At 42.8% G+C, this 26,735-nt stretch overlaps 1 protein-coding gene across 1 annotated transcript in view; it reads right to left on the bottom strand.

Moving 5' to 3' along the window:
• ZNF451 (zinc finger protein 451) overlaps positions 1-21,493 on the bottom strand; it is a 74,910-nt gene extending 53,417 nt beyond the window's left edge. Inside the window, exons 1-7 of the mRNA XM_075923670.1 lie at positions 21,360-21,493; positions 20,066-20,152; positions 18,021-18,104; positions 14,193-14,318; positions 4,039-4,150; positions 2,166-2,316; positions 1,530-1,660 (exon numbers count right to left, since the gene is read on the bottom strand). Of these exons, the coding sequence (XP_075779785.1) occupies positions 1,530-1,660; positions 2,166-2,316; positions 4,039-4,150; positions 14,193-14,318; positions 18,021-18,104; positions 20,066-20,149 (688 nt within the window). The 5' untranslated portion in view covers positions 20,150-20,152; positions 21,360-21,493. The remainder of the gene's footprint in view (positions 1-1,529; positions 1,661-2,165; positions 2,317-4,038; positions 4,151-14,192; positions 14,319-18,020; positions 18,105-20,065; positions 20,153-21,359) is intronic.
• Between the last annotated feature and the right edge of the window lie 5,242 nt (positions 21,494-26,735).

Genomic DNA, 26,735 nt, shown 5'->3' with positions numbered 1-26,735 from the left:
CATGACAGAGGCAGCAAAGAGGCAGGTGAGCAGAAGCGACTAGTTGAGGGACTAGTTCTTTACATCCCTAGCATTAGATAGAGGTTTTTGAGTGGGGGGAAGATAGAGGAAAAAGCAGAAGATCATCAATCCAGAAGACCACTACCAAAGGCAAGAGACCATTAACCACACACAGCAGAGAGATCATGGATAGTGTTAGAGACAAACTCATTTTTATATTTTTCCCCACAGCCAACGTTTGCATTCCAGCTTCTCAGTGGATCATGCACTGGACTGGGACTAAGAAGAATTGAGTTATTTTCCTAGTTCAGACAATAACTTGCTGTATATCCTAGGAAAAAAATCACTGGACTACTACTTCCTCTTCCTTCCCCCCATATCTTATTTTTAGGACAGTCATCCTCTGTTACCTCCTCTTTCGGAACTGCTTAACAGAAGGTCCCCCAATCTTGGCAGAGGCCCACACAATCTTGTATAATAAATTTTGTATCTGAGGAAACTGATGACAAGAGTTGGGTTTTAATAGTTACTATTAGGGCTCTATGTTTGTCGTGGAGATCACATAATCCATGACTTCCTACAACCTCTGAACCCTCCTTTGCCCTGTGCTGACTGGCTCTTGGCTCCAACCCTTCCCGCCCTCCCAGTCGCATCATCTCAGCTTTGCTCTGCACATGTTTCCATCTCCTCTCCTTCCCTGCCCTTTTTCCATTTATCTGATCCCCTCCTAATTAAGCTTCTCCCCCACCCAAATATAATATTATGTAACTAACATGACCTTTGACACCATCACACTATTAACTCTACTGGTGTGTCACATCCCTTCCCCTGAGCTACATTTTTTTCATTTGTTTAATACCTAGCACAAAGGAGTTCTGATCCATGACTAGGGCTTGAGTGGTAAGTTATTATGAATAAATGGGAAAAAAAAGGAGTATGGGAGAACCATTGGGACAAATGACTTGTTACATTTTTTTCCTCGTGTACTAAGCTAATTTACTTACTTTCTGTCAAACTAATACTCATGAAATTCTTTGGGGCTCCCTGTGTCCATTCCCAGACCAAACTGAAGTTCAAGGCCCAACCTAGTGGATTACTAAAAGTCGATTAGTGGTGGTCCATGGAGATGACAGTGAGGTACGGATAGATCATGTCAGAATCACCATAGCTATTTCTCTTTTCCATGGTTCTCTCCTTTTTAGCAGTCTGTTTCTTTCCCTTTCCCCACTAGCCTGTACTGCCAGCATCAGAAGCGATGGAGAGAGAAGGAAAGTTTCAAGACACGTGAACCTGGTACTGCCACCACACACACTTGGAATGCAAATCATAACTTCATTGTTTAGTTTTATGACAATGTTTTACAAAAATGTTTTCAGGATAATCTGAATTCTAAGGGATACAACTGCAATAGAAAGTCTGTAAGTTAGAACGGTCCAGACAACCAGGGGCTAAATGCAAGATTATCTGTCGCTTTAGTTTTTGGAAAACCAACATTGTATTCAGTTAGGTGAAAAACTATAAATGAGTACTTGCCTTAGATAAAAGGTGGGCAGTATACTGCTGTGAGGTGGCAAATTTTTCACAGCATACCACACAGGTAACAATATTCGTTGGAGGTCCATGCAGTGTAATTGCTGGGTCACATGGAGAATGATCAAACCTGTAAAGAAAATAATTACCAACATAATTAGCTCACTCTAAGTAACAGAATGGGGGAGGGTTGAGAGAAAATGGTGTAATTTGAAGAAACAGGCAAAACTACAATCCAATACTGCTGACTTTCCATTAAAGCAGAGAACAATACAAGACTGTTAAATATATAGCTTCATTTAGTATTAGCCATGTTAATTCAAATATGTGTTACAAGGTGTGGTCACAATGGAAGTAGACTCACTTCAGTGGCGCTTTGGAGAGGGGAAAAAACAGACATGCTTAAGCAGTGGAACCCCCAATCTGAATTTGAATGCAACTGCTGAAAGAAATATTGGGAAAAATTCCTTGCATCAAGCCTGCAAAATATCTGTCATAATACATGGACAGCTTCTCTCCACAAGGAACATTGGGATTATAGGGAAGGACAATAGATGTTTGATGTAACGTAACACCCTAGGATTAAGATGGCTCAGTGATGTTCTCTATTCTCATCTACAATCAATGTTCTTTACCTTTTCAGATGACCTAACAGAAGATGACCATTATCAAACTTCCTGTTGCAGTGCATTACAGGACATAAAATGGGACTGCTGTTGATTGGTGTTTGGCCAGTTTTGTGGGTTACAGCTTTTCTTCCTGTGTTAATGGTGCCTGGTTTGAGACCTGCATTTAAGAACAAAATACCCAAGTATACACAATTGTGATTATATTTCAGAAGACTTTTTTTAATCAAGCATCCAAGGACCAGATTATACTGACAAGACAATACAAAATAGTCAAGCTGCACATGAGGAAGTTTGATATCTTTAGAGGGTTTTCAATCCTTCTACTTAGAAGATTAATTTTACAGTTTTCAACTGTTATGAGAAAAGTGTGATTTGTACACTGCATACAACTAACTTCTTTTCTATATATACACACCATATGATTTAGTAGGGTTGCTCTTTGAAATCTCCTTTGAACTTCCTTGTGTCTGAAGTGTACTTACTGACACTTAAGTTTATATAGAGAAAAATATTTCTCTTCTGGGTCTCCTACTAGAGAAAGTCATACAATACAAAGTTTTCCATCCAACAATTCTGCCATTGCAAGTAGCTATGTATTGCAGTATTGTTACCACTGGGAATATTACATTACAGTTATTTGACTGCAAATGTATTTGAAGAGAATTCTTACACCAATTGTTATGTGGGAAATTTTCAATGCCACATTGCACAAAACTGGTATTAGAAGATTTGGGGATCTCTTGGGAGTCATGTATCCATGAACTGCTGACATTGTTAATTCGAAAGCTTCAGAGGAGTAGCTGTGTTAGTCTGTAACTGGAAAAACTTACACAACAAGTAGTCTAGCAGCACCTTAGAGACTAACAAAACACGTAGATGGTATCATGAGCTTTTGTGGGCACAACCCACTTCTTCAGATGAATGGAGTTATTAAAGGCTACTTTAGGGATGTGAAGGACTAGTTGCTTCCCCTCCCTTGCTGCCTCTATCTGATAGAGGCAGTAAGGAGCAGGGGGAAGAAGAAGGGGTACTTCAAAGCGGCAGCACTGCACGGAGCCCAGGGTCAGCTAGGATCTCCCCAGCTGATCTTGGGCACCTGGCAGTGCTGCCACTTTGAAATACTGTGGGGAGCCCAGCCTCAGGCTCCTCACGGCAGTTCAAAGAGGCAATGCCACGTGGAGCCTGGGATCAGCTGGAGACTAGAGATGCGAAGGACTAGTCAACAAGCTTGTCGAATAGTCGCTCCCCGCCCCTTTGTTGCATACTTCAAAGCAGCAGCAACGTGTGGAGCCTGGGCCAGAGCCTGAGCCTGCTTTGAAATGCCTCCTCAAGATCCCAGTGTCAGGCTCCTCCCAGTGTTTCGAAGTGACAGCACCACATGGAGCCCGAGGACAGCTGGGGACTCCCCCACTGACCTCAGGCTCCACGTGGCACTGCTGCTTTAAAACGCCATACCAATTAGGTGGTACTTAAGAACACTTAGTACCTTCTCTATCAACTTCATGTAGCATGGACACTCTGACTATTCTTTTCCCTTTTTTACCTCCCCCTTCTTTTTCCTTCTCCTCGCCCATTCACTATTTATTTAGAAACTGGGCCTTTAATAACTCCCTTCATCTGAAGAAGTGAGTTGTGCCCACGAACGCTCATGATACCATCTACGTGTTTTGTTAAGTCTCTAAGGTGCTGCTAAACTATTAGTTGTTTTGCATTGTTAATTCAATTATGTCTTGTGCAATGTAACATTTAAAATAACCTGTATGGAGTGAATTAGAAGTGGTATCATATTTCTGGAACAATGTTCCTGCTCTGATGCATATTCACTGCTCAACTGTTTTAAGTTCCATATTTTAAATTTCCACCCTTTCTAATGAAATACCTGGCATTTTAAGCCACTGGTCCACACAATATCTTGCTGCTTCTGTGTTGCTATGTCCTCGGATAAATTCCAGCTCTTGCAATCCATGAGCATGCTGTGAATCTACTTTTTCCTAGAGGGTGAACAGATTAGATAAAAAGATAATGAATTGTCTTTATTATGATTAGATGCATTGAATTAGCTCAAGTTAACACTCTATATTCAAACTGGATGAAAATTTCTGATTCACAAGAAAAATTCTAGAATAGATACATTCCACTGAATTATGAAACAGAATATCTATGCTCAGACCAAAGTAAATGAATAAATGATGGTTAATTTCCAAGTCTTCAGTGAAGTAGACTCTTGAAATTTGACACACATTTACTAATTACAAGGGTAGACAATAAATACGTAAGTATATCTGCATATATTTAGGTCATAAAACTGGAAGGGACCCTGAGAGATCATCGAGTCCAGTACCCCACCCTCATGGCAGAACCAAGTACATCTACGTGTTTTATTAGTCTTTAAGGTGCTGCAAGACTATTCTTTTTTTAAGTTTTTCCTGTTACAGACTAACTCGGGTACCCTCTGAAGCTTTTATACAAGGGTAGAGTTAGCAGTAATGGAATGTAAGAAAGGAGGAGAGATAAAATTTTAGCTGTTAGTAAATATTAGGACAACTTTTGTGGCATCAAATGCTTGTGGTTGCTTACCCCAGAAAAATGTTTTTTTCTCCAGAAAGTGTGTAGATACAAGGCAGCTTTTAAGGGCATGTCAGAGACAGTACAGAGACGATCAACCCTCTGGAAGCTGATCTTCTAGCATTCCATATAGCAGGTCTAATGTAGACCCCTAAATCCAACGCTGAGGGCAGCCCTCACAGGCATTCGGTACTCCTCGTTCTGCGAGGAGTATGGGTAGCTGGCAGGACACTAGGGCAGTTCAGCTTAAGATAAATGGAATTCAGCTGTTTGCATAGCTGGATGGCATACCTTAAGCTGACCTGCCTGGTCTAGTATAAACCAGGCCTATCTGTCTTGTTTTAGTTAATCTTACAATTTCTTTTGAATTTACCTATCTCTGTTTCTGTGGGAATTATGCTGATGCAAAATCAATGTTCCCCCATTGCAAACTTGGTATAATTACAATGATTAATTTAGTCTTTCCAGTGCATACAGCATTGAGTCACATCTAAATCGATCTGTCTGGTCATCTGTCTGTACTCCATTTCTTCTGGGTAATTTGGACCAGATGTCCCCATTCTGTTTAAACGATACGTTTGGAACCCCAAAGTCTCTATTTTTGACTTTTTTTGGGTGCAAGTGAAGAGCTTCTGAAACTGTTGCCACTACTAAGGCTTGGGTTTGTGACATCCAATAAAAACAACAACAAAAAAAATCCAGGACACCCTTGTCCTCTAGGGAGAGGAGCACATCCAGACTCCTCTCTCCAATAGCTCCAAGATATAGCTGCAGTTATCACAACAAATGAAAAACTTAAGTTACTTCACAACAATTTCCTGTGCTGAAGCAAAGCCAAGGAGCTGCAATAAAAAAAGAAAGTCACATACAAAGGAACATTATCTTTGGCAACTCATATTACATGAGCCTATTCTGAAAAGGAGGATACAATTTTGCCTAGAAAGGCTCCACTAATCCCTGGTTATATCAGACAGTCTCATCGTGGGCTGCAAGCAAGCCAAAATGGTAATGGTCTCAAAACCCTCAGGACTAGAAAAGATGTCAAGTCCCCTAGATGTCCCCTTTGAAACAGCAGACAGCCCAGAAGCAACAGAAAATAATGAAGGGAACTCATCTTCTAAATCTCATTTTAATCACTATGTTTCCTTGATATGGGTTTTTAGGGGTCCTGTGCACTCCCTTCTAGATTCTGACTGCATGATGCCATACTTTTATAATTAGGGCAGTTTTGCTACAAGCAAGTGCAGAAATAAATATCCATTTTTACACTCCTTCCCTAGAGTTCCACTCAATCACTCTTTCCCTGTCTCCAACCTTCCACCACCCCAATAGATTGGTCTCTAAAAAACAATACTTGCCTTCACCATTATCCACTCCACCCCTACATCACTTAGGCTCCCCACTCTTCAAAAACACTATGGGTATGTCTACACTGCAGAGCTATTTCGGAATACGATAAGTATTCCAAAATAGCTATTCTGCATCTATTGAAGCAGCCCATTATTCTGAAACAGATTTACGAATGTCCCGATTAAGGGGTATTTCAGAATTTAAAAAATTTTGAAATAAAAGTTTGAAATAACTTGAGCAAATTACTAGGTTACATGGACAGTTGGAATGAGGTCAGAGCACGCTAACAGGAAATGATCACAAGAAAAATATGTCCCATTCTGCTCCACAGCTTCTCCTATTCATCTCTAACGGGAAGCAGAATCACAGAATTAGTGGGGGGAGGATATTGTTCTTTTGTAATTATTACATTTAATAGGCAGAATGCATGTTGCCCTACATAAAACAAGATCTTTTTAATTTAAGAAATATTGTAAGAACCAGCCCACTACTACCTTTCTACTAAATGACACTGCTGCAGAGGAACAGAAACAAATTTTGCAAGTTTTCCTGGGATGAGGCTCAGCATTTTTTTTAAACCACAAAGCCACTAGATACCTTGTAGTGGGACCTACGGTTCCTACTGCATGTATAGTTTCCCAAGAGCCTATCACGTCAAATACAGCAGGATGATACCATTTTGTCCCAATAGCAGCATGATTCTCAGAGAAATTCCAAAATTGGTCCTTAAGCAGTAACAAGATCTAGCTTGTCATACCGCTTGCCATCTCATACTTAGATGGGGAGTCCAACGTCCTTGCCAACAAACACTGCTAGACCTAGTAGCCCTCCCTGTTGCTATGGTGCATGGTTGTAGTACTCCACTCATCAATACTAGAAAAACTCTAGTGTAGCTGAGACCACCAGAACTTTGTAATCATGTTTATATTACAACAATATTTAGAAGTCAGGGCCTTATTTTCTTGGGCAGTGTACAAAGATACAGTCCCTGCCCCAAAGAACATTCTTTCCTCTGGGACCAAAAAAGTCAACTTGACCAGATCAAGAAATAAAATGTTCTAATTTAATTCAGTCAGCATAACAAAACTGCATCAGTGACACTAATGGAGAATCCCTGCTAAATTACACTTCTTTTCCAGTGTCCAGGCTGTTAAAGGAAAGCACTTCTAGTCCAGATGAAGGCTCTGCTTTGAGAGGTATGATATTTTCCACAGTTCCAGTGGAGGTTTCTTGCTTTTTTTAACAAGTGCATAGAGCCTTCTGGCCCAGTAAGGGTGACTAAGAGGATGATGATTTCATGTTTCCATTTACTTGTTAAAAAATCTGTCCTTTATGTGAAATTATCTTGAAATGCAGCAGATTGTTGTTTTTTAAGTTCATCCTGTATAGACTAACTCAGCTACCCCTCAAAAGGAAATCATGTCCTGGGTAGAGAACAAATAGAATGGTAGTACTTTAAAGACTAACAAAACATGTAGATGATCTCATGAGCTTCCATGGGCACAGCCCACTTCTTTGACAATGTAAACCTCTGATTACTCTCTAGTTTTGGAAGGGACTTAAACATTTATGCCTCAATTATAAATCAACCTCTTTTGGGAGGTAGGAAAAGATTTCCCTGGGGACCACTGTAACTGTGTTCTACATGGCTTCTTGCATCTTCTTCTGAAGCAGCTGGTCCTGGACAGCATCAGACAGGATACTTAACATCATGGACTGCTGGCCCAATTCATATGGCTATGCCCATATTTTCTTTCATAAACAACACAGAGCATCTGAACTGAAAGAATGTACACTGATTATGGAAATTTGTCTCTTAGAGAAAGTCTACACGTAAAATGCTACAGTACCATGAGTACGCCCAACATTTTAATTAACCTACCTGGCCAAGAGATGATAGCTAGGTTGATGGAAAAATTCTTCCATTGATGTAGCGCTGTCTACACCAGGAGATAGATCAACATAACTACATCTTTAAGAGGTATAGATTTTTCACCCCCTGAAAGATGTAACTAAGATGACAGAAGTTTCCAGTGTAGACTAGCCCTTGTTATACTCCCCACACTGTGACCCTTACTTCCATAGAGAATATGCAAAATTTAGCATGAACATGGGTTGGCTTTCAGCATGTCTGTGCTTAGCTGTCCAAAAAGAGACATTCAGACATGAACTATAATGACTAAAGGCTTAGATAATATGCCTAACAGTAATAGACATAAGGAGTTCAATCTATTTCGCTTAATAAAGAAAAGATTAGGGAGCGACTTCATGAGAGTCTAATAGCGTCTACATGGGGAACAAATTTGATAAGTGACTCTTTAGTCTAAGAGAGACAGAGGTATCAAGCACCAGTGGCTGGAAGGTGAAGTTACACAAATTCAGTCTGGAAATAGGGCATACATTTTTAATAGTGAGGATAATTAATCACTGGAACATTTTACCAATGGATGTAGTACATACGCCGTCACTGGCAATTTTACAATCAAGATTACATATTTTGCTAAAGTGTTCTAGTTCAAACAAATTATTTTAGAGAAGTTCTACAGCTGATGTTATATGTGATATGAGAATAAATTGTTACAATTGTTCCCTCTGTCTCCTCAATTTATGAAATAGGGTTACCAGGTGGCTTTAAAAAAAAAAAAAAAAAAAAGTCACCCACCCAGACACACTTGATCTCAGATGGGACGGGGGACCGGCCGGGAGGGGAGTGGGGCTGGCCTGGAAGGAGGGAATGGGGAGAACCAGCCAGTGAGAAGAAGGGCTGGCCGGGAGGGGGTTGGGAGGAGCGGAGCTGGCCGGGGGAGATCAGGAGGAGGAGGGGGGGAGAACCAGCCAGCAAGAAGCAGGGCGTAGTCACGTACTGCCTGGCTGGTAGACACACTCACGCAGCGTGAGCATGTCTACCAACCAGACAGTTTGCAACTATGTACCGATACTCCTAATAATAATAATTATACACCTAATTAGAAATACTGGACATTTTATATGTCCGGTATTTTCTCAATTGTTTCCCGGACAGATTCCTCAAATAACAGACTGTCCAGTTCAAAACCAGATACCTGACAACCCTATTATGAAACTATGAGAATGACCTCTAATTTGGCATTGTTTCCCTGTCCTCATAAGGAATTTTAGAAGGCAAATTTTGAGAGACACCATTTGAGAGATGGTACTGTTTCATGGAACCAGCAATCTTAGAACTGGAGGTAGAGTAGACTTCCAATAATCCAGCACCTTTGGGACCTAGGTGGCACTGGATTATCGGATATGCCGGAGTATCAGGAGGTACTCCGGCAGGGGGCTGTGACTGGTCTGCCATCAGGGGAATGGGCAGGGAACGGCGCGATGAGGGGTGAACCCTCCGCCGTTTTGCAGGAAGGCGGGGGAAGCCCTGCGCCACCGCCCAGAGTTTCCTTGAGGGGAGCGAGCTCACTACCCACCAGACTGCAGTAGTTATCGCTGAGCAGGGGGTGAGAGGCGGCACTGCGGGATGAACCCGGCAGCACCCCAGCTGCTCGGCAGCACCCCACTGCTGCTTGCCAGTTTTATCAGCTGCAGACTTGGGGAAGCGGTGCGGAGCAGAGCAGCTGGGGTGCTGCCGGGTTGGTCCCACAGCGCCGCCCCTCACGGCGATAACTACTGCAGTCTGGAGGGTGGAGAGCCTGCTCCCCTCACGGAAACTCTTGGTGCTGGCGCGGGGCTTCCCTCGCCTTCCTGCAAAACGGCAGAGGGTTCTCGCCCCTTGCCGCGCCGTTCCCCACCCACCCCCTGGCCGGTTGCAGTGCAGGTCCTGGCAGACCCCATCACAGGAGTATAATCCTCTTCCCCTCTTCTCCCCTTCTCTTTCCCAGCCATCAGCGCCCATGGGGCTCACAGCAGCTTCAATTGTCTGGCTGGCCAGAGCACTTCCGGGTTCAGTTGGTGCCGGACTATCGGGAGTGCCGGACCACTGGATGCCAGACAATTGGAGTTTTACTGTATTTAGATAAGGATAACTGCTCCCAACAAGTGACTAATATGATGAAGTTTTGCATCTGTATGCCTTTGCTATGGTAAAGTTATGGGAAGAATCATGCTCATCTCATGCACTGGGTTCAGAAAGTTCTAGCTGATTTTTAATAGCTAGTAGATATGAACCTCTTCCAGCATCTGGTGAATTATAAATGAATCTTTGTTTGGAGAAGGCACTTTTTGGGATGTTGTCCCTGAATGAACATATAACTTGTGACTACCAGCAGAATGTATGTAAAGGGTAATTCAAAGGACGACTCTTATACACGAATTAAGATCTCATACACAAAAAGGGTGATTTTTTTTTCCATTTCTCTTTGTTAGTCTGAGGATTGTTGGTCCTGGAAAATAATTTAGCCTTAGACAGTTCCTTCGATACCAATGGTGCTAGCAGCAACCAATGGATTGCTATGTGGACTTTGAAAATGAGCATGTAGGCACGTCAGCAATCTCAGCTGCTACTTTCTCTAGTGTTCCCAAGAACAGTTCTTTGCTTGAAAATTTAGCTGCAATAAGGTTTCTACTTACAATGATGGATTGTATTAATATGTGAGACATTGATTCCTTGTAGACACAGAGTTCTGAGCCACTGCTCTTGCCGCAAATCAGTTAGACTACGACAGAACTGGAAACATCTCACTTTAGGTAAGGATTATGCACCCGCACGATGAGCCCTTTATTTGCCTTGCAAGAGGCTCTCTAATAAAAGTACAGGAAAAACTTTAAGACTGAATGGCTATAGCTGAGACTCAAATTGCTGTGCAGTATCTGAATTTTATTGGTGCCTGGGATCTTTTGGAAACAAGTCTTCTTCCGAAGGTGTAACTGTATTTCAATGGTGGAGCTGCTACGACACCACTCTTCAGCTCCCAAAATTTATGAAATTTCATATTTTTAAACACATTTTAGTTGAATGTTAATTTTAACCAGAAGATCTCCTTTAGATTTAATGATATCTCCAAAGGAGATGCTGGGAAATCATGTATCTCAGAAAATGGGAAAATATATTCAGTTCTTATAAGCCATGGGTGTTCTGTTCTGGGAAAGTCCTACAATTTTTGTTTTGGTGGGGTTGTGTGTTAAGGTTGGATGTTTTGCTGTTTAATTTTTAAGTGGAGAGGGATGCACAAAGCGCAGAAGAACTTCAGAGTAACCAACTGCCATGTTCATAACTTTGAACAGATGCTATGCTTGTTCTTTTTCAAAAACTTTACAATCAAACATTGATTTCAGACACTTTTGAAACTGTGCAAAAGTAAAATGCTTCTTTCACCATCTTAATTTCAATTAAACAAGCAGAGAGACAGTTTACTGTCATTTTTCTTTAAAAAAATTTCCCTTTACTTTTTTAGCAATTTACATTTAGCACAATATTGTGCAGCACAGTATTTGCTTTTAATTTTTGTCTCTGCTGCCTGATTGTGTACTTCTAGTTAAAAGTGAGACACATGATTGACTGGTCAATTTGTAACTAATGCTGTAACTCAGATTCTTCTTCTGGATGTTCACATGGGGAGGTAACATGCTGCCCTGCAGATTACTCAACCAAGGAGAGGTCCTGGGACTAATACCTCAATTGTGAGAATAGCCTGTTAGATAGCCCCAGGAACCTGAAAAGATACCTTTTTTCCTCTACCATGTTGGCATGCAAGTACATTAGGAAGGACTTAGTACCACTTGGGATTTCACTCAATCCAACAGGAGCCATGTTTAACATTAAGGGATCTCTCACCTACCTGTAATCCCATGGTAGTACAGCTTCATGAGGAATGGCGTTTCCAGGTATCAATTATTCCTCAGATTTCATGTGCAGACTGCTTATGGAGAAGGGGGAAGGACAGAGACTCCCCATTCTGCCTTTTAGATTCTGAGCTCCTTTCCCTGACACAGTGAGGGGCCACAAGGAGGTACAATTCTGGTTATACTGCAGCCCAGTGCAGAGCTTCATAGGGATTACAGAAGCAGCCAGGCAGGAACTAGATTTTCAGTTTTTACAGGATATTCCACAATTTCCATTTTCTCCCATTCCATAACAAAATAAACAAATTCAAAAATTTCCCATGAAATAAAATTCTGAAAAAAAAATTGTTAATTGAAACATTGTTTCATTAAAACAGAAGCATTTTGTTCTGATTTTTACTTTGATAGATCAATTACTTTGATGTATCAATTATTACTTTGAAACAGCATTTAATTTTTATATTTTACATTACAAAAATTGTTCCAAAAAAGGATGTTTGAACCTTATTTGAAAGCTCCACTGCATTTTTTCCCTAAGCAAAGTTTCTGAGTCCACCCATTTCTGTGAAAACTGTCACTTTTGACAAATCAGCATTTTCCAACCAGCTCCAATTATTTAGATTAACAATGCTGTTCATCCATAGTTTTCTCAATATTTTACAAAGGGAGAAAAAAAGTTACTATCCATATTTTACATAAGGCAAAATGAAAACACTGACATTGAGTGACTTGCAACAAGAGACACAGAATTAGAATCCACACCTCCTGGCCATAATCTTATTTTTTCCCAATCTCTAATTATTATAATTCCAAGACCTACAGGAGAAATCTAATATATGTTCAAATTAGATTAAAAAGAAAGCATGCACTATGGAAGGTAACACTAGAATCATTCTTTATAGAAAAATTTTCTTTAAATAGCTAATAATGCATAAAGTCTGTTGAATCAGACAAATCCATGGCCTTTGATGTTTGCTTTGATGTCTGCTTTAAACTGCCAATTCAGAATAGTCTGTTCCAGTTTAAGCAGAAAGTACTGCCCAATAACAAAAATTATTCATTAAATAATAAAGCACTAGCTTATAGGTCCATAAAAGGCTATTAGCCAGGGGATAAAATGGTGTCCTTGGCCTCTGTTTGTCAGAGGCTGGAGAGGGATGGCAGGAGACAAATCGCTTGATCATTGTCTTCGGTCAACCCTCTCTGGGGTACCTGGTGCTGGCCACTGTCGGTAGACAGGATACTGGGCTAGATGGACCTTTGGTCTGACCCAGTACGGCCGTTCTTATGTTCTTATGACATAAGAACAGCCATACTGGTTCAGACCAAAGGTCACTCTAGCCCAGCAGTTTGTCTTCTGATGGTGACCAATTCAAAGTGCACCAGAGGGAATAAAGAGAACAGGTAATCATCAAGTGATCCATTTCCTGTCACTTACTCCCAGGAAAACAGAAGCTAGGGACACAGTCTCTGCCCATACTTGTTAATAGCCACTGCTGGACCTATCCTTCATGAATTTATCCAAGCTTTTTTGAACTGGACTAAGACTACTCAGAGAACACTGAATAGCCAAGGACTTTTGGATTCTACCAAGTTGTGCTATACTAGAATCAATGAGTTAAGAACAAATGATTCCATTTGCTAATCTCCTAATTATGCTAATCGTAGATTAGGGATATAATAGTGTAGTTGCTTAACAAATAAGCAAAAGCTTATAGGTTAATGCTACAGACTACACACATTTCCTCTACCCCCGGCCAGTAATTTTTTTAGCAGACTGGCTAGCAGCCCAGCTCAGTTTTGGCTTGTGCCAGGTCTGGGACCAACCCCCGCTGTGGCTCTGTATTTAAAGTATATCAGGAGCCAGGTGGGCAGGCAGCCTGGCTCAGTTTAAGCTCGCGCCGGGTCCAGCTCAGACCCACCCTGCACATGGACTTCTGCCACCTCACGCTGCTCCCTCTGTATCCCTCTGGTCCATGAGGCGAACTGGTTTTTAAACTGCTCTCCTCGCAAGCCAGCACCCACCTAGCACATTGCACTGCTGCCTTTGATACAGAAGCAGCAGCGTGAAGTGGAAGGGGGCTCCTTGGGAGTGGAGCCGGAGAATACTGGCTGCCAGCCCCACCCCCGGGGACTACAGAATAGTCAAGTAACCAATAAGAATTCATAAGGTTAGTCAACTATTCAATTAACCGATGTTTAACATCCCTAGCTCAGATCAATTTATTTCTGAAGTAGACCAAAGACGTGTCAGTTTAAAATACACTTTTAACCCTCTTTAAAATATTTAATAAATATAGAACACACACTTTGGGCTCAGACTCGGCAGCAAATATTATTATTAAAACATAATATGCACTATACCTTGAAAGCTTTGTTTTTCTCTTCTTTTTGTTGTTTCTCCACCTCCACATGGCGTGCTAAGCGATCTAGAGTTGAAGTAACCCTTTCCTTCTGATAGTCAATGTGGTCTTTTCGCTTTACATTCCTCTACAAATAAAAATAAATCTTTTATTTTGTAATCTCTAGGCAATAAAAAGGTATAAGTAGTGTCAAGCAAAGGTGGTGTGCAGGTGCAAGAACATAAGTGAGTGCGGACACACCAATTTTAAGTTTCTATGAGCTACCTAGTCACTGGTTTTATCAATTTAGGAGCATCTGTAATGTTTGTAAAATATTCTAGCTCAAATTAGTATTGGTGATGCCTGCCCTCTCCTAAACTGGCCAGATCACTAGAAAAGAAAGCTAGTTGCCTTTGATTTCCCAGTAGTTTCCACAGGCAGCAATTTTAGCTTGAGAAAAACTGTTGCCAACACCACAGTAGAGTGACATAAGCCATGACCATATGTATAGATGTGATTCAGTGAAAAGACAACAGGTTCTCTTGCTTCTCCCTAAGAGGCAAATTCCTTCATCTTTTTACTCCATTATACTTGTAAAATAACAAAAACTGAAGTAAAATCATCAGAGCTTAAAGAAAATGCTTTCAGTTTCAAGAAGGGTGAAAGTTATGACACAATAAGGGAGTAGGGTGCTTTTGCCTTCAACTTCACAGTAAGAAGAACAGCAAGGGATTTTAGAGAGCTTGTCTAAACATTATCTTCGTTTAGGACAATAATAATGCTTTATGGCCTCTTATCATTGTATCGGCCCCAAGATTTGAAAGGAACAAAATGGATGAGGTAACGTTTTTGTGGCTGGTCCAGAACGCTCTGGATACCGCCTTCAAATAAAAACCTTAGAGAAGACTCAGAGGAATTTAAGGACATCTCACCCACCCACCCCAGAACCTTTCTACAAGCTTCCCAAGATATTTAAACAAGGAAACCCAGGAAAACCCATCATATCTGGCCACATCAGTTGCACTATAGGAATATCAGGACTTTCATGAACCATCCGCAAGCCACTCACCAAACAAAAAGGCTAGTTTCCTTCAGGACGCAACCAACTTCCTCCAGAAAAGACACCACATTAACAGCCTTCTTTAGAAAATTATCCTTGCACCTCCCTATATACCAATACCGCAATGATTCCTGCTTCAAATATCTACAAGACAATGGACAACACACTTATATCCTCTCCAAACATGGTCATTTTATCCTCACCCACAATAATTTTACATTCAACAACAAACATTTTGTCTAAGTCATGGAAATAGCCATTGGTACTATACTTGTTCCCAAATATGCAGCCTCTTCATAGCCCATCTTGAGGAAGAACTTCTAGAAATATGCATCACTAAGCCAATTATATATAACCTAAACTCTCTCATTTTTCCACATCTTCAAAAACCATCACTCATCTATCAAACTCTCTAGAATGCTCGCTCACCAGCATCAGCTTTCTGGACATCATGTTCAACTTCAACAGTGAAACCCTACCAGATGACATACAAGAAACCCATATGTAAGTGGGGGATTTCTCCAACCACAGTAGGGAAATGTCTCTATGACAGTACCACAGCTAAACAGAGTGACCAAAAGATGTTCTGGTATCCACTCACCCTGACTTTCTCTCTCAGCAGGACTTGCACCACAAAGGAAGAGCTAAGCTCAGAGGTTCCTGGGTGTTCACCTCAGTCTCTCCATAGACAACTCTGAACATGGATGAGGATAAACCTCCCTGAAGGTATTACAGAAGCTGTTTTGTTGTTGGGTTGGTGAATTGAAGTATTAAAATAACCACCAGTTTGGTGGGGGAAAGGAGGGGATTGGCTGCCCCATTCTTTGTAGGATTAAGCATCTTCAGTGTGTCCTCTCTCTCCTGCCCCAGGATGCTGGTGAGACACTGCAAGTCATTTAAACATATATGCAATTTATTTATACCAAAAACATTTCCGGGGGGGGGGGGGGGAGGAGGGATTAAAAAACACTTTCAGCAGAAGCAATGAGAGGAAATGGCTTGAGTAATGTTCAATGCAGTAGTCTCTAAAGCAGAACGAATTTTACAGTAACAACGGAAGTTACAAGTCTAGTCCTCCACCTAGATGTGCTGCTATGATGTTGTTGGTATGGCACTCACCCAAGATGGATATGGTCTCCACAACAAAGACTGTTCTCCACCTTTAGTTCTGGCCTCCTGTCATGCCACCTTCCCCTGTGGGTCTGGCACTTGATACCTACCCCCTCAACAGATTTTGGCATCTCCCTGCCCCCCTCTACAAGTACACACAAATTTCCTGGAAGAGCAAGAGACTCGACCCATCAATATCATTACAATGCTTCTTCAGAGCAGCAACCAAAAAAAAAAAAGATTCCCCAGCTCCAAACTGCTTTTCTGGATGTTGCACCCGCCCTGATTCTGCTCTGTGCTGGAGTGCTAGCTCCATTACTGTGCTCTGGCAGCTCCAGTTCATACAGAGGATAGGCCGTGGGCTCTTAACTCCCTCATTGGCCTGCTCACAGTGTTCATCCAGTTGACTTCAAGTGCTGGCCACTCTCCCCTGGTCTGGGGACCTGTCAGTTCCAGGAACCAGATTCCTCTTTGGCCCTTCTTCTTGCTCCCAGTGTTGAGAAAGGGCCAACCACAAAGCCTAACGAAGTTTCAGTAAGGGCCAGAAGGGCTCTCTTCCATACTGACCACCACACTTACTAAGGATGTAAAAGACTATTTGACTATCTGATAAGCACTTGCTTATCAGATAGTATTCTGACTAGTCAACTACTCAATATCCCCTACTCCTTTCCTGCCTATCAAATAGCGGCAGCAAACGGGATTGAAGGGGTACTTCAAGGTGGCAGCACTGTATAGCAGCACTGCCACTTTGAAACCCCAAGGCAGTTTTTCAAAGGGGCAGCCGCTGCATAGCTGATCTGTGGATCAGCTGTGCAGCGGCTGCCCCTTTAAAATGCCACCTGTGCACCTCTCAGAGTGGCAGTCATGGAGCCCGGGGTAACCAGGGGAGTCCCCAGCTGATCCAGGGTTCTGGGGAAATGCTCTATGGCAGCCGGCCCTTTGAAATGCACGGAGGCAGCATTTTCAAGGGGCAGCCGTGGAGGCCGGAATCAGCTGGGGACTTCCCAGCTGACCCCGGGCTCCATGACTTCCCTTTGAAAGGCGTAGAGTTGGCATTGTAAAGGGGCAGTTGCTGCACAGGTGATCCGCGGATCAGCTGTGCAGTGGCTGACCCTTTGAAAAGCTGCCTTGAAGTACCCCTTCCCCTGCTTTGCTGTCTCTCTCTGAGAGAGGCAGCAAAAGGCGGGGGGAGAGATATCGACTAATCAACTAGTAAAAATACTATCCAATAAGCAAATGCTTTTACATTTAAAACTAGTCTTTTACATTCTTAATATGAAGGTCAATTTCACACTCTCTGTAATTGGTGTGTGAAATTCCTTTTGTAGAAGAATGACTATTTTTGAGTGCCCAGGTGGGTTGAAATGTTTATGTGAGTTACCATTTCTGATATTTGACTTGTGTCCATTTATCCTTTGTCACAGAGACTGTCCAGTTTGTCAAATATACCTGGCAAGAGAGGCATTGCTAGCACTTGATGGCAAATATCACATTACAGGATGAACAGTAGTATGTTTTTAAATTTAGAGACTAACAGGGCTACCCCTCTGAGACATATACTTTGGTTTATACACTATTAAAATTCTACATAAATAATTTTATGTAGTTCTGGGTTTCTATTGGAGGAATCATTTCTACTGATAATGCCCAAGAATTAAGTATTATAAATATACTTACATGAACATTAGAGCTGCTGCTAGGTTCTTCATCATCACTGCTGATAAGGTTGATGCAGTCAAGCACTGGTCTCAAAGGCCCTTCCTAAAAGAGGTTTTTCATAAGTATGATTGCTTTTCTTGAGGTTAAATGTCTATGCACTAGTAATTGGAACCAGTGTATCGCCAACATGGATACAGTATCCATCAATCATTCCCTGGCATTGTTCAATGTACTACTGAATCATTACTATTACATCAGTATTATTCCAGCCAAAAGTGAGGTTTCTGGAAAGAATGGCACTTTCCAATTGCCCACTGTGGTAATTTTCCATCTCAAAGAGAATTCACATGCCATTGTGAGTCTGCACAGCTTTGGCACAGCACATAGCCTGGGGAGGGCAGGGTGGCGGGCTCAAGTCTTCCCCCTGAATAACAAGTATACATGCCCCATACTGTTCAAATCATGCCAGAATAGGAGAAGTAAATTTACATATGTAGCACATCAAACATTAATTTCTGGCGAATCTCAGATCATTTTTTATAAGTGTCTTAGGCTTTTTAATCTAAAATGTTGCAAGATGATCTTTTCAATCTCCAGGCTGCTGTGAGAGTGTCTGTAGCTACTTGCAGCTTTTCCCCAGAACATCAGACTTAAATTAAACTAATTAATTCCACTGCTATTATCCAGAATCCTATCAGTGAGGGAAAAAACTCAGCTGCACTTTGCTCAGCCAGACAGTGGTAAAAAGGTGGAGCCCTGGAGCAGCCTCTAAGAACTCCCAGGGGCACTTTCTTTTCAAGAAGCTATTGGAATAGTAGGGCTGGGCTTCACATGATCATTGCCCCAATAACTACTGGCACACTTCTGCCCCTTCCATTTTCTATCAGCCTCTGGCTAGTAGATGTCTATTACTCTCTCTATATATTAAGAATGTTAAGTAGCAATTAATAAGCTAATTGAGAAATCGATGGAATTTCCATCAACTACTCGATTAGCTGATAAGGGGGTTATCTCCTGGCAGTGGCACAAGCAGGGACTGAGCAGTCCAAGCTCGTGCTGGGTCTGAGACCACTGTGGCTCTGCTTTTTAAATGTAGTAAGAGCTGAAAGCTGTCCTAAAAAGGAAGATTTCCCTCTATTCTTCCATATTTCCTTCTGTCATAGGACTGCTTCACCGACAAAGAATTTAGGTTCATGTCCATGTAGTATTACACATGCCGCACTCTCCTCATAAAAATTTAGCAACACACGTTTTTAAAAGTTGTGTTCAGGTTTCAACAGGCATCAGTATTATGTACATACATAAATTACATGACAGTGAAGACAGAGTCTTGTGAAAAATTTGACATTACAGGAGGGATTCTGAGTCAGAAGCCACACAAGAGCATTCTATAATCCATTCTGCAACTGTGTGTGTCGAACAGTACTCTACATCCTAACTAAACTGCTATTTGACTTCTACTCCTATTCATCTCCCCTATCTCTATCAGAGAATACAAAGTGAAATTGTGGTGCCATTACACAATGAGCTGCACACCTGACTTCACAAGTAGTCTGACTGAGTACAGTGGGATTACTCAGAGTAATGCTCCATTTTACTGTATCAAGAATATCAGAATATGACCCCCAGTCTATCCACATGCGTGTGTTGACAAAAGCTAGCTTTGCTCCATTGATTCTCTTATTCAACTTTAGCTGAGATGGACAGAACCACCAACTATTAATGAGGTGTGCTAAGGCTCCTTGTGTTTCAGAAGAGTCCACTGAGGAGACTCCTGCCCACCTAGAGAGATGTCATTATAGGACTCTGGCCTCAAAGCAAAACTCTATTTAATGCAGATTTTCTTAACAGAGGCAGATCAGTTTAGTTTAAGAATTAAGCTGCTTTTTGAAAGCAAAGATTAAAGTAGTATTTTCATATGCTCTGAAAATTTGAGTTTTTAAAATTATATCAATAATTTAAGATATAGCTGAGATAATTAACATTACATATTCAATTCTTAGAACATTTTACATAGTTAACTGGTAAAAGTATCTATAGTTATTGAGTCAATATCTACTTACAGAGATAAACTCAATGTCATCTTCACTTTCATCCCGTGTTCTTGATTCACACTTTTGAGCCTTAGTGGAACTGAGAGACTCCATTATCTGAACAAAAATAAGCCAAAAAATGCTTCATCATTGACTTCATTTTCCCCATTGCATAATCATACACTTCTATAATAATTTGGTTAGCTTCCCCTCCCCACCCCAAGCTATATCCCAAAACAAACATATCACCATTGTTAAGTGGTAATTAAACAACAACAAAAGAAATTTCCAAGTAAACAGAAAAAAAAAGGTATTTTCTGATCTAAAATTTGAATACATTAACTATTAGTATTGGCATCTTCCAAGCACTATAAAATATGGCCTTTTCTACACAGGTAAAATACTAACTGGTACTTGTAGTGCAGCAGCTGCACCAGTAGTAGGTAAGCTCCACTACGGATAAAGCTCACGCATTTCTACCACTATGTTATGAAAACTCAGACATGTTTTCATAATATGGTGGTATAGAAGACCAAGCTCTCTCCCTCTATTAATAACATCAATGAACATAAACACCATCAAGGGGCTCATCCACCTGCACATCCACTAATAGGATCTATGCCATCAAGTGCCAGCAATGCCCCTCTGCCATCAATTTTGGCCAAACTGGAAGTCTCTGTGCCAGAAGATAAACAGACACAAATCAGACATCAAGAAAAGTAACATAGTAATACTGTACAGCAGAGGAATATTTGAACCTCCCTGGACATTCAGTAATGGATTTAAAAGTAGCCATCCTCCTTTTTTAAAAAAAAACAGTTAGAAACAGCTCAACTCCGATTCATTTGCAAATTCAAGACAAGCAAATTAGGCCTGAATAAAGGTGTGAACTGGCACTACAAGGCACTACAAGGGCAATTTCCCCATCTTGATAGTCACATCTCCCCATCAGCTGTTGCGGAGGAGCCACCTCCCCAGAGAGCAGAGGAAACAATACGGGGTGACACACAATCACCAGGCGCCACTAGTTCCACCAGCGCCGTTACCCGGCCCAACGGGAGGATACGCAGGAAGAGAAGGGAAGCACGAGCGCGTCACTGCCCTCACCCCCAGTGAGCGACCCCAAACCAGTGACAGGGGCAGGTTGCTAAGAAACTGCCCCCGCGCTCATTATGCGGTACCCTCTCCCCATAATGCTACGGGCGCATTTGGCAGCTGCCCCCGGGCCCGGCCCACAACACAGACGCAGGGCGGTCGCGTGCTACACCCACAGAGGACTTCGCTGCTCACAGAGAGACCAACGGCCCCTTAAACCGTCGCTCACCACGGAACGGTAGCGCTGCCAGGGCCCGCCCCGCCGCCGCCGGACGCATCGGCTCCCCAGCGGCCCATACAACTCTCCCGCGTGAACGCCTGGACCAGCGCGCGCTCGGCTTCCTCCGAACGCGGGGCGGTGAAGACCCGCGCTGCCTGCTGGGAGTTGTAGTTCCTAGAGCATGCCCGCCCCTCCGCAAGCTGGAGCGGTCTTCATAGAGGTGGTGTATGGGAGAGCCAGCACAGGGAGCGGCTAGAGCCCCCAGCAGCCTGCTAGCGCCTCCCTGCGCTCCCCTTCACTGCTGCTGCTGGGCCTTTTCGTTTCATAACGTGTTCAGTGTGTGCACGGCTTACACACAACAATGGGAGTAGGTGACTCAGGTCATGGCATTTGGGATGAGCAAGGCAAGGGAGTAGCTCTGTAACTAGAGAGGACAGAGGGCAAGTCCACACAGCAGGACAAAAGTCAAATGAAGCTGCACAACTTCAGCTATGTCAATTGCATAGCTAAAGTCAAAATAGCTTAATTCAGGTTTTGGAATGCTCTTTCTTCCACTTCCCTTGCTTCTTGTGAAATGAGGGTTACAGGAATTGGAGTAAGAAGTCCTTCTCCTTGCCCTTATTTCGAAATAATGGTTTGCTGTGTAGAGGTGCTCTTTGTTATTTCAGAATAACATCAGTTTATTCTGAAATAACACTGCTGTGTAGACATAGCCAGAGTGTCCTGAAGTAGGGACCCAAGGAGCGGACGAATTGAATTACACTGTAGTTAATTTCTCTGTTAATAAAGCCCAAAACCCAAGGGGATAGTTTTTATTCTACAGTGTGAGGAATTTGTTTTAGAACAGAATGGGTAAATTCCCTACTCACACTTAGAATCAGTGATATCTTGTGGCAATGAGTTTCACAAGCTAATTGTGGATTGATGAGATAAAGTATTTCAGTTTGTTACAATTCCATTTCCTTTTTGTTCCCTTATTCTTGTAATAACAGAAATATGATTGTTTTTATTTTACCTTCTGTGTCCCATTTATTATTTTATTTATTTCTATAATGTCCCCTCTTTATTATCCTTTCTCAAAACGAAACAGTTGCAATTGCTCCTGATAAAAGATTTTACATGCTCTATCATCTACCTTTGGTCTTTTCGTTTTTAGAGAAAGCCCTAAAAAGTGACCTAAAGTGAATTCAAATATTCAAGGTGAACACATACCAGTGTTTGACATAATCTATATATTTTAGAAATGTGCATCTGTCTGTCTGCCCAGGAGATGGCGGACAGGGTGCATGGCCTTCCTGCCCCTGGCCACCAAGGAGAAACTAGAGGGCAGGTTGCACAGTCGTCCCCAACCCCCACTTCAAGGAAAAAGAGGGTGGGTGTTGTGCCCCCTGCCACTCTTGGGGAGAAGCTGCCAGCCCTTCCCATCCCATCCTGAGACCCTGCCCCCCCTCCTGAGTTCCCATCCCTTTCCTCTGAGCTCCCCCTCTTACCAATCCTCTGCCCTGATTCCTGCACCTCTGCCCTGAGCCCCTCCTCACCCCCAGCCTGACTTTTGCATCACCCATGCCTATAGCCTCCTGTCCTGAATCCTGCACGCTGCCAACCCCTTGCCCTGAAGCACCCAGGCAACACCAGTTAAGTCGTCTAGTGATATTATATGTTCTGTATATTTTTTCCATCCTATTGCTTACATATGATAATGTTTCATTTGCTTACTTTCCAGTGAACAAATGTTCTTACTGATCTGTCTTTAAAGAATGATGCACAGGTTCTTTACCTGAAAGATTTCCACATTTAATCTAGAATCCAATTACATGTATGAATAAACAATTTCTTCCGATGTACATTACATTTACTTAAAATTCCATTCCATTCTGTCATTATGCTGACCGACTTTTGTAGGTCCCTTCAGAATTCCTTACAGACAGCTCAGTGCTGGCAAGAACCAGGGGAAAAAGTGAGCATGTGGCTGGCTGCTAGGATGAAGCCTAAGACAGGTGCCAGCAAGGGCCAGGTGGTTGCTGGGACCAAGATAGTTGCTGGAGGAGCAAGAAAGGAGCTCCTGGCTGGCTGCTAGGACCAAGTAAGGTTTGAGCCCAAGGAGGGCCACAGGAAGGTAGTGGCTCCAGGGAGAAAGTCCTGGGAGTCCTACCAAGGTGGGACTACTTAAAGAGGGAGTCTGGGAAGGACTAGAAAGACACCAACCAAGGAGTACTGAGATGGTTCCCCAAGGGACTGTACATCCTGAAAGTGATCTGGTCTGATTAATACACAGTACATGTGACTCGGCCAAAGGGCTGTCTCTGGAAAACTCTGAGAAACCATCAATGGGTTGAAAGACTGCAGACAAACCTAACCAGAAGAGGGCACTAGTGAGAGGCTTGTGCCACCCCATTAATCAGATAAGAGAATATATTAAATACCACTTATTACTCTAATGCAAATGCTTTGAGGTCCTAACAACTTTTGCCATGATGAATATTGGCCAACTATGCCTACTTTTGTTTTCTGTCACTCTGACCAGTGGTTCTCAACCATGGGTCTGGGTTCCCCCAAGGAGCCAACAAGCAAGTTTAAGAGGGTCTGCCAAGCACAGTTGGCATTAGAGGTGCGGGGCCCAGGGAAGAAAGCTGAAGCCCCAGTATTTGGGGTTGGACACCAGGATTCTGAGCCTTGCCCGAGCCCTGTGGTGTCAGGTCCTGGCAGGTGCTCTGCTTATACTCTTCAATGCTGGTCCTAGCTTTTATATGTAGAAAAAAAAAACCAGTTTCTGTGACACAGGTAGCCATGGAGGTTTCATAGCATGCTGGGGGAGGATGAAGAGGGACTCAGAAAGAAAAATACTGAGAACCTCTGCCTTAGACAGTTTCTGATCTGTGACTATTAAGTTATTTAATCATCCAGTGAAAAGAACTCTCTCAGGGTATGTCTACACTACGCTCCTAATTCAAACTAGAAGGATAATGTGGGCATACCGCACTTGCAAATGAAGCCTGGGATTTGAATTTCCCGGGATTCATTTGCATAAACCGGGCGCCGCCATTTTTAAATCCCGACTAGTTCGAACCCCGTGCTGCGTGTAGCCACGTGGCACGGGGTTCGAACTAGCCGGGATTTAAAAATGGCGGCGCCCGGTTTATGCAAATGAAGCCCGGGAAATTCAAATCCCGGGCTTCATTTGCAACTGCGGTATGCCTACATTACCCCGCTAGTTCGAACTAGCGGGGTAGTGTAGACATACCCTCAGGAGCTTGTTGGAAGTTCTGAGTAAATTATACCAAAAAGTTGTTCCTTATGTACATTGTTGTCATACTTAATCATAGTTGGGAAAATATTTTGTTTTTGTTTTTCCCCCACATACAATACCCAGAGAGCCATTGTAACCATGCATTTTTGCATTACAACTGAGAATATTATATTCAGGTCATGCTGCTGAGAAATAGGGCAAATATATCCCCAAATGCTGGTGATTACTCTCCCTTAACATATACCAAACCAGCCACAAAAGTAAATGTCTCTCTCACCTCAATGGCTAACAAGAAGTCAAAAAACAGTTAACGGAGGCATTCCAGTCTATCACCCTAAAAACCACTGAATTTAAAGGCAAGTGGATCTATACAACCAGTCTAATCAAATAAGTTCTTCTGATCCCAAAGGACCAGCCACATACCCAGGGCAATACAGGCAGTCCCCGGGTTACGTACAAGATAGGGACTGTAGGTTTGTTCTTAAGTTGAATTTGTATGTAAGTCGGAACTGGTACATATTGTAGGGGAAACTCTAGCCAAACATTTCTCCAGAGCTCAGTTTTATTCTCCCACACCTCACTTCCCTCCGTCCTTTATTCTCAAGCTGAGATGTCTGCTGAGAGAAGCCGCTCCGCGTCTCCCTGGTCTGCTGGGTGGGGCGCTAGCTTCGCGTCTCCCTGGTCTGCTAGGGGGAAAAGCAGCTAGTGCGGGGTTGCCTCACCCCGTTTGTAAGTAGGGATCCGATGTAAGTCGGATCCATGTAACCCGGGGACTGCCTGTACAGAACTCAGATCTTACCCCAACATCATGCTGTGCCAGTCCTTTAATATCTAAAATCCAAAGGTTTATTTATTGAAAGAAAGGTGAGAGTTAAAATTGGTTAAAGTAATCAAATACGTATAATAATTGCAGCGTTCTTAGTTCAAGCTATAGCAGTGATGGAATAAACTGCAAGCTTAAGTCAAGTCTCTGGTTGCTCCTAAATAATTGGAAGCACCTCAGTCTTTTTGTTAGAATGCTCTCATTGGGATAAGTCCATAGTCCAGAGATTTAAACAGGAAGGAGGCAAAATGGAGGTGTTTCCAGATGCTTAATAGCTTCTGCAAGTGGAGACAATCCCACTGTTTTTACTGTGGAAAATTACAAGATGGAGTCACATGGGCGAGTCACAAGTTCCTGCGTAATTTTGCTTAGTCACAGCAGAAGTCATTGCCCATTCCCAGGAAAGTCCATTAGGTGCAGAAGGTGGTCTTCCATGGTCCATTGTGAGCTGTGCCTAGATGGGTCATTTAACTTAGAATAGCCATTTCACAATGTGCTATCTAAATATTTCCTGGATCTTACCACAGGGTATGTCTACACAGCAAAGTTTATTCGAAATAACAGCCCTTATTTTGAATTAACTTTAATAGCATCTATACAGGCAAACAGCTATTTCGAAATAAAATCGAAATAGCAGGGCGCTTAATTCGAATTAATCTTTATTCTACGAGGAATAACGCCAAATTCGAAATAAGCGCTGTGTAGACGCTTATTTCGAAATAGGGGGCCTCCAGTCCTTTTCAGGAAGCCTTGCTGGCCACTCTGAGCCAAACCAGGAAAATTCTTCTCCTCTCCCCCAGCCCCAGAGCCCTTAAAGGGATAGACTCTGGCCACACTGCATGTGCCAGATCCAGGCCTGCCAGCAGTCGCTGCCCCTGACCCAGTGGCCCCAGGATGAGCCAGGCAGCCAGAGCCAGCCAGCTGTCCCCCAGCACCCAGGAGCCAGCCAGGCGCTGTAGTTGGCGGCCATCCTGCTGGACTAGTGCGGAGATCATGGACCTCATTGAGGTTTGGGGGCAGGCCCCCAATGTCCATGATCTCCACACTAGACGGAGGAACGCGGCCGGCTATGGATGCATAGCTGCCACCATGGCAAGAAAGACCACAGGTGCACCCAGGAGCAGGTGCGCCTCAAGATAAAAGAGCAAGGATCCTGACCAGGCCATGGAGGAGGAGCCGCCACACCAGCAGGACCCTCGAGCAGTCCCAGGAGAGGAGTCTTCAGGGTCATCCGGGGAGGCCACACTATGTAAGTGCTATCACTGTCCTCTTCTCGGGGTGGGGGGAGGGGGACAGGGAGGGAGACCAGGGACTG

This window comes from Pelodiscus sinensis, chromosome 3, assembly GCF_049634645.1.
Source record: "Pelodiscus sinensis isolate JC-2024 chromosome 3, ASM4963464v1, whole genome shotgun sequence".
In the NCBI taxonomy this organism is placed as follows: Eukaryota; Metazoa; Chordata; order Testudines; family Trionychidae; genus Pelodiscus; species Pelodiscus sinensis.
The sequence above is the reverse complement of the archived record's forward strand: the minus strand, read 5'-3'. Positions and strand labels throughout refer to the sequence as shown.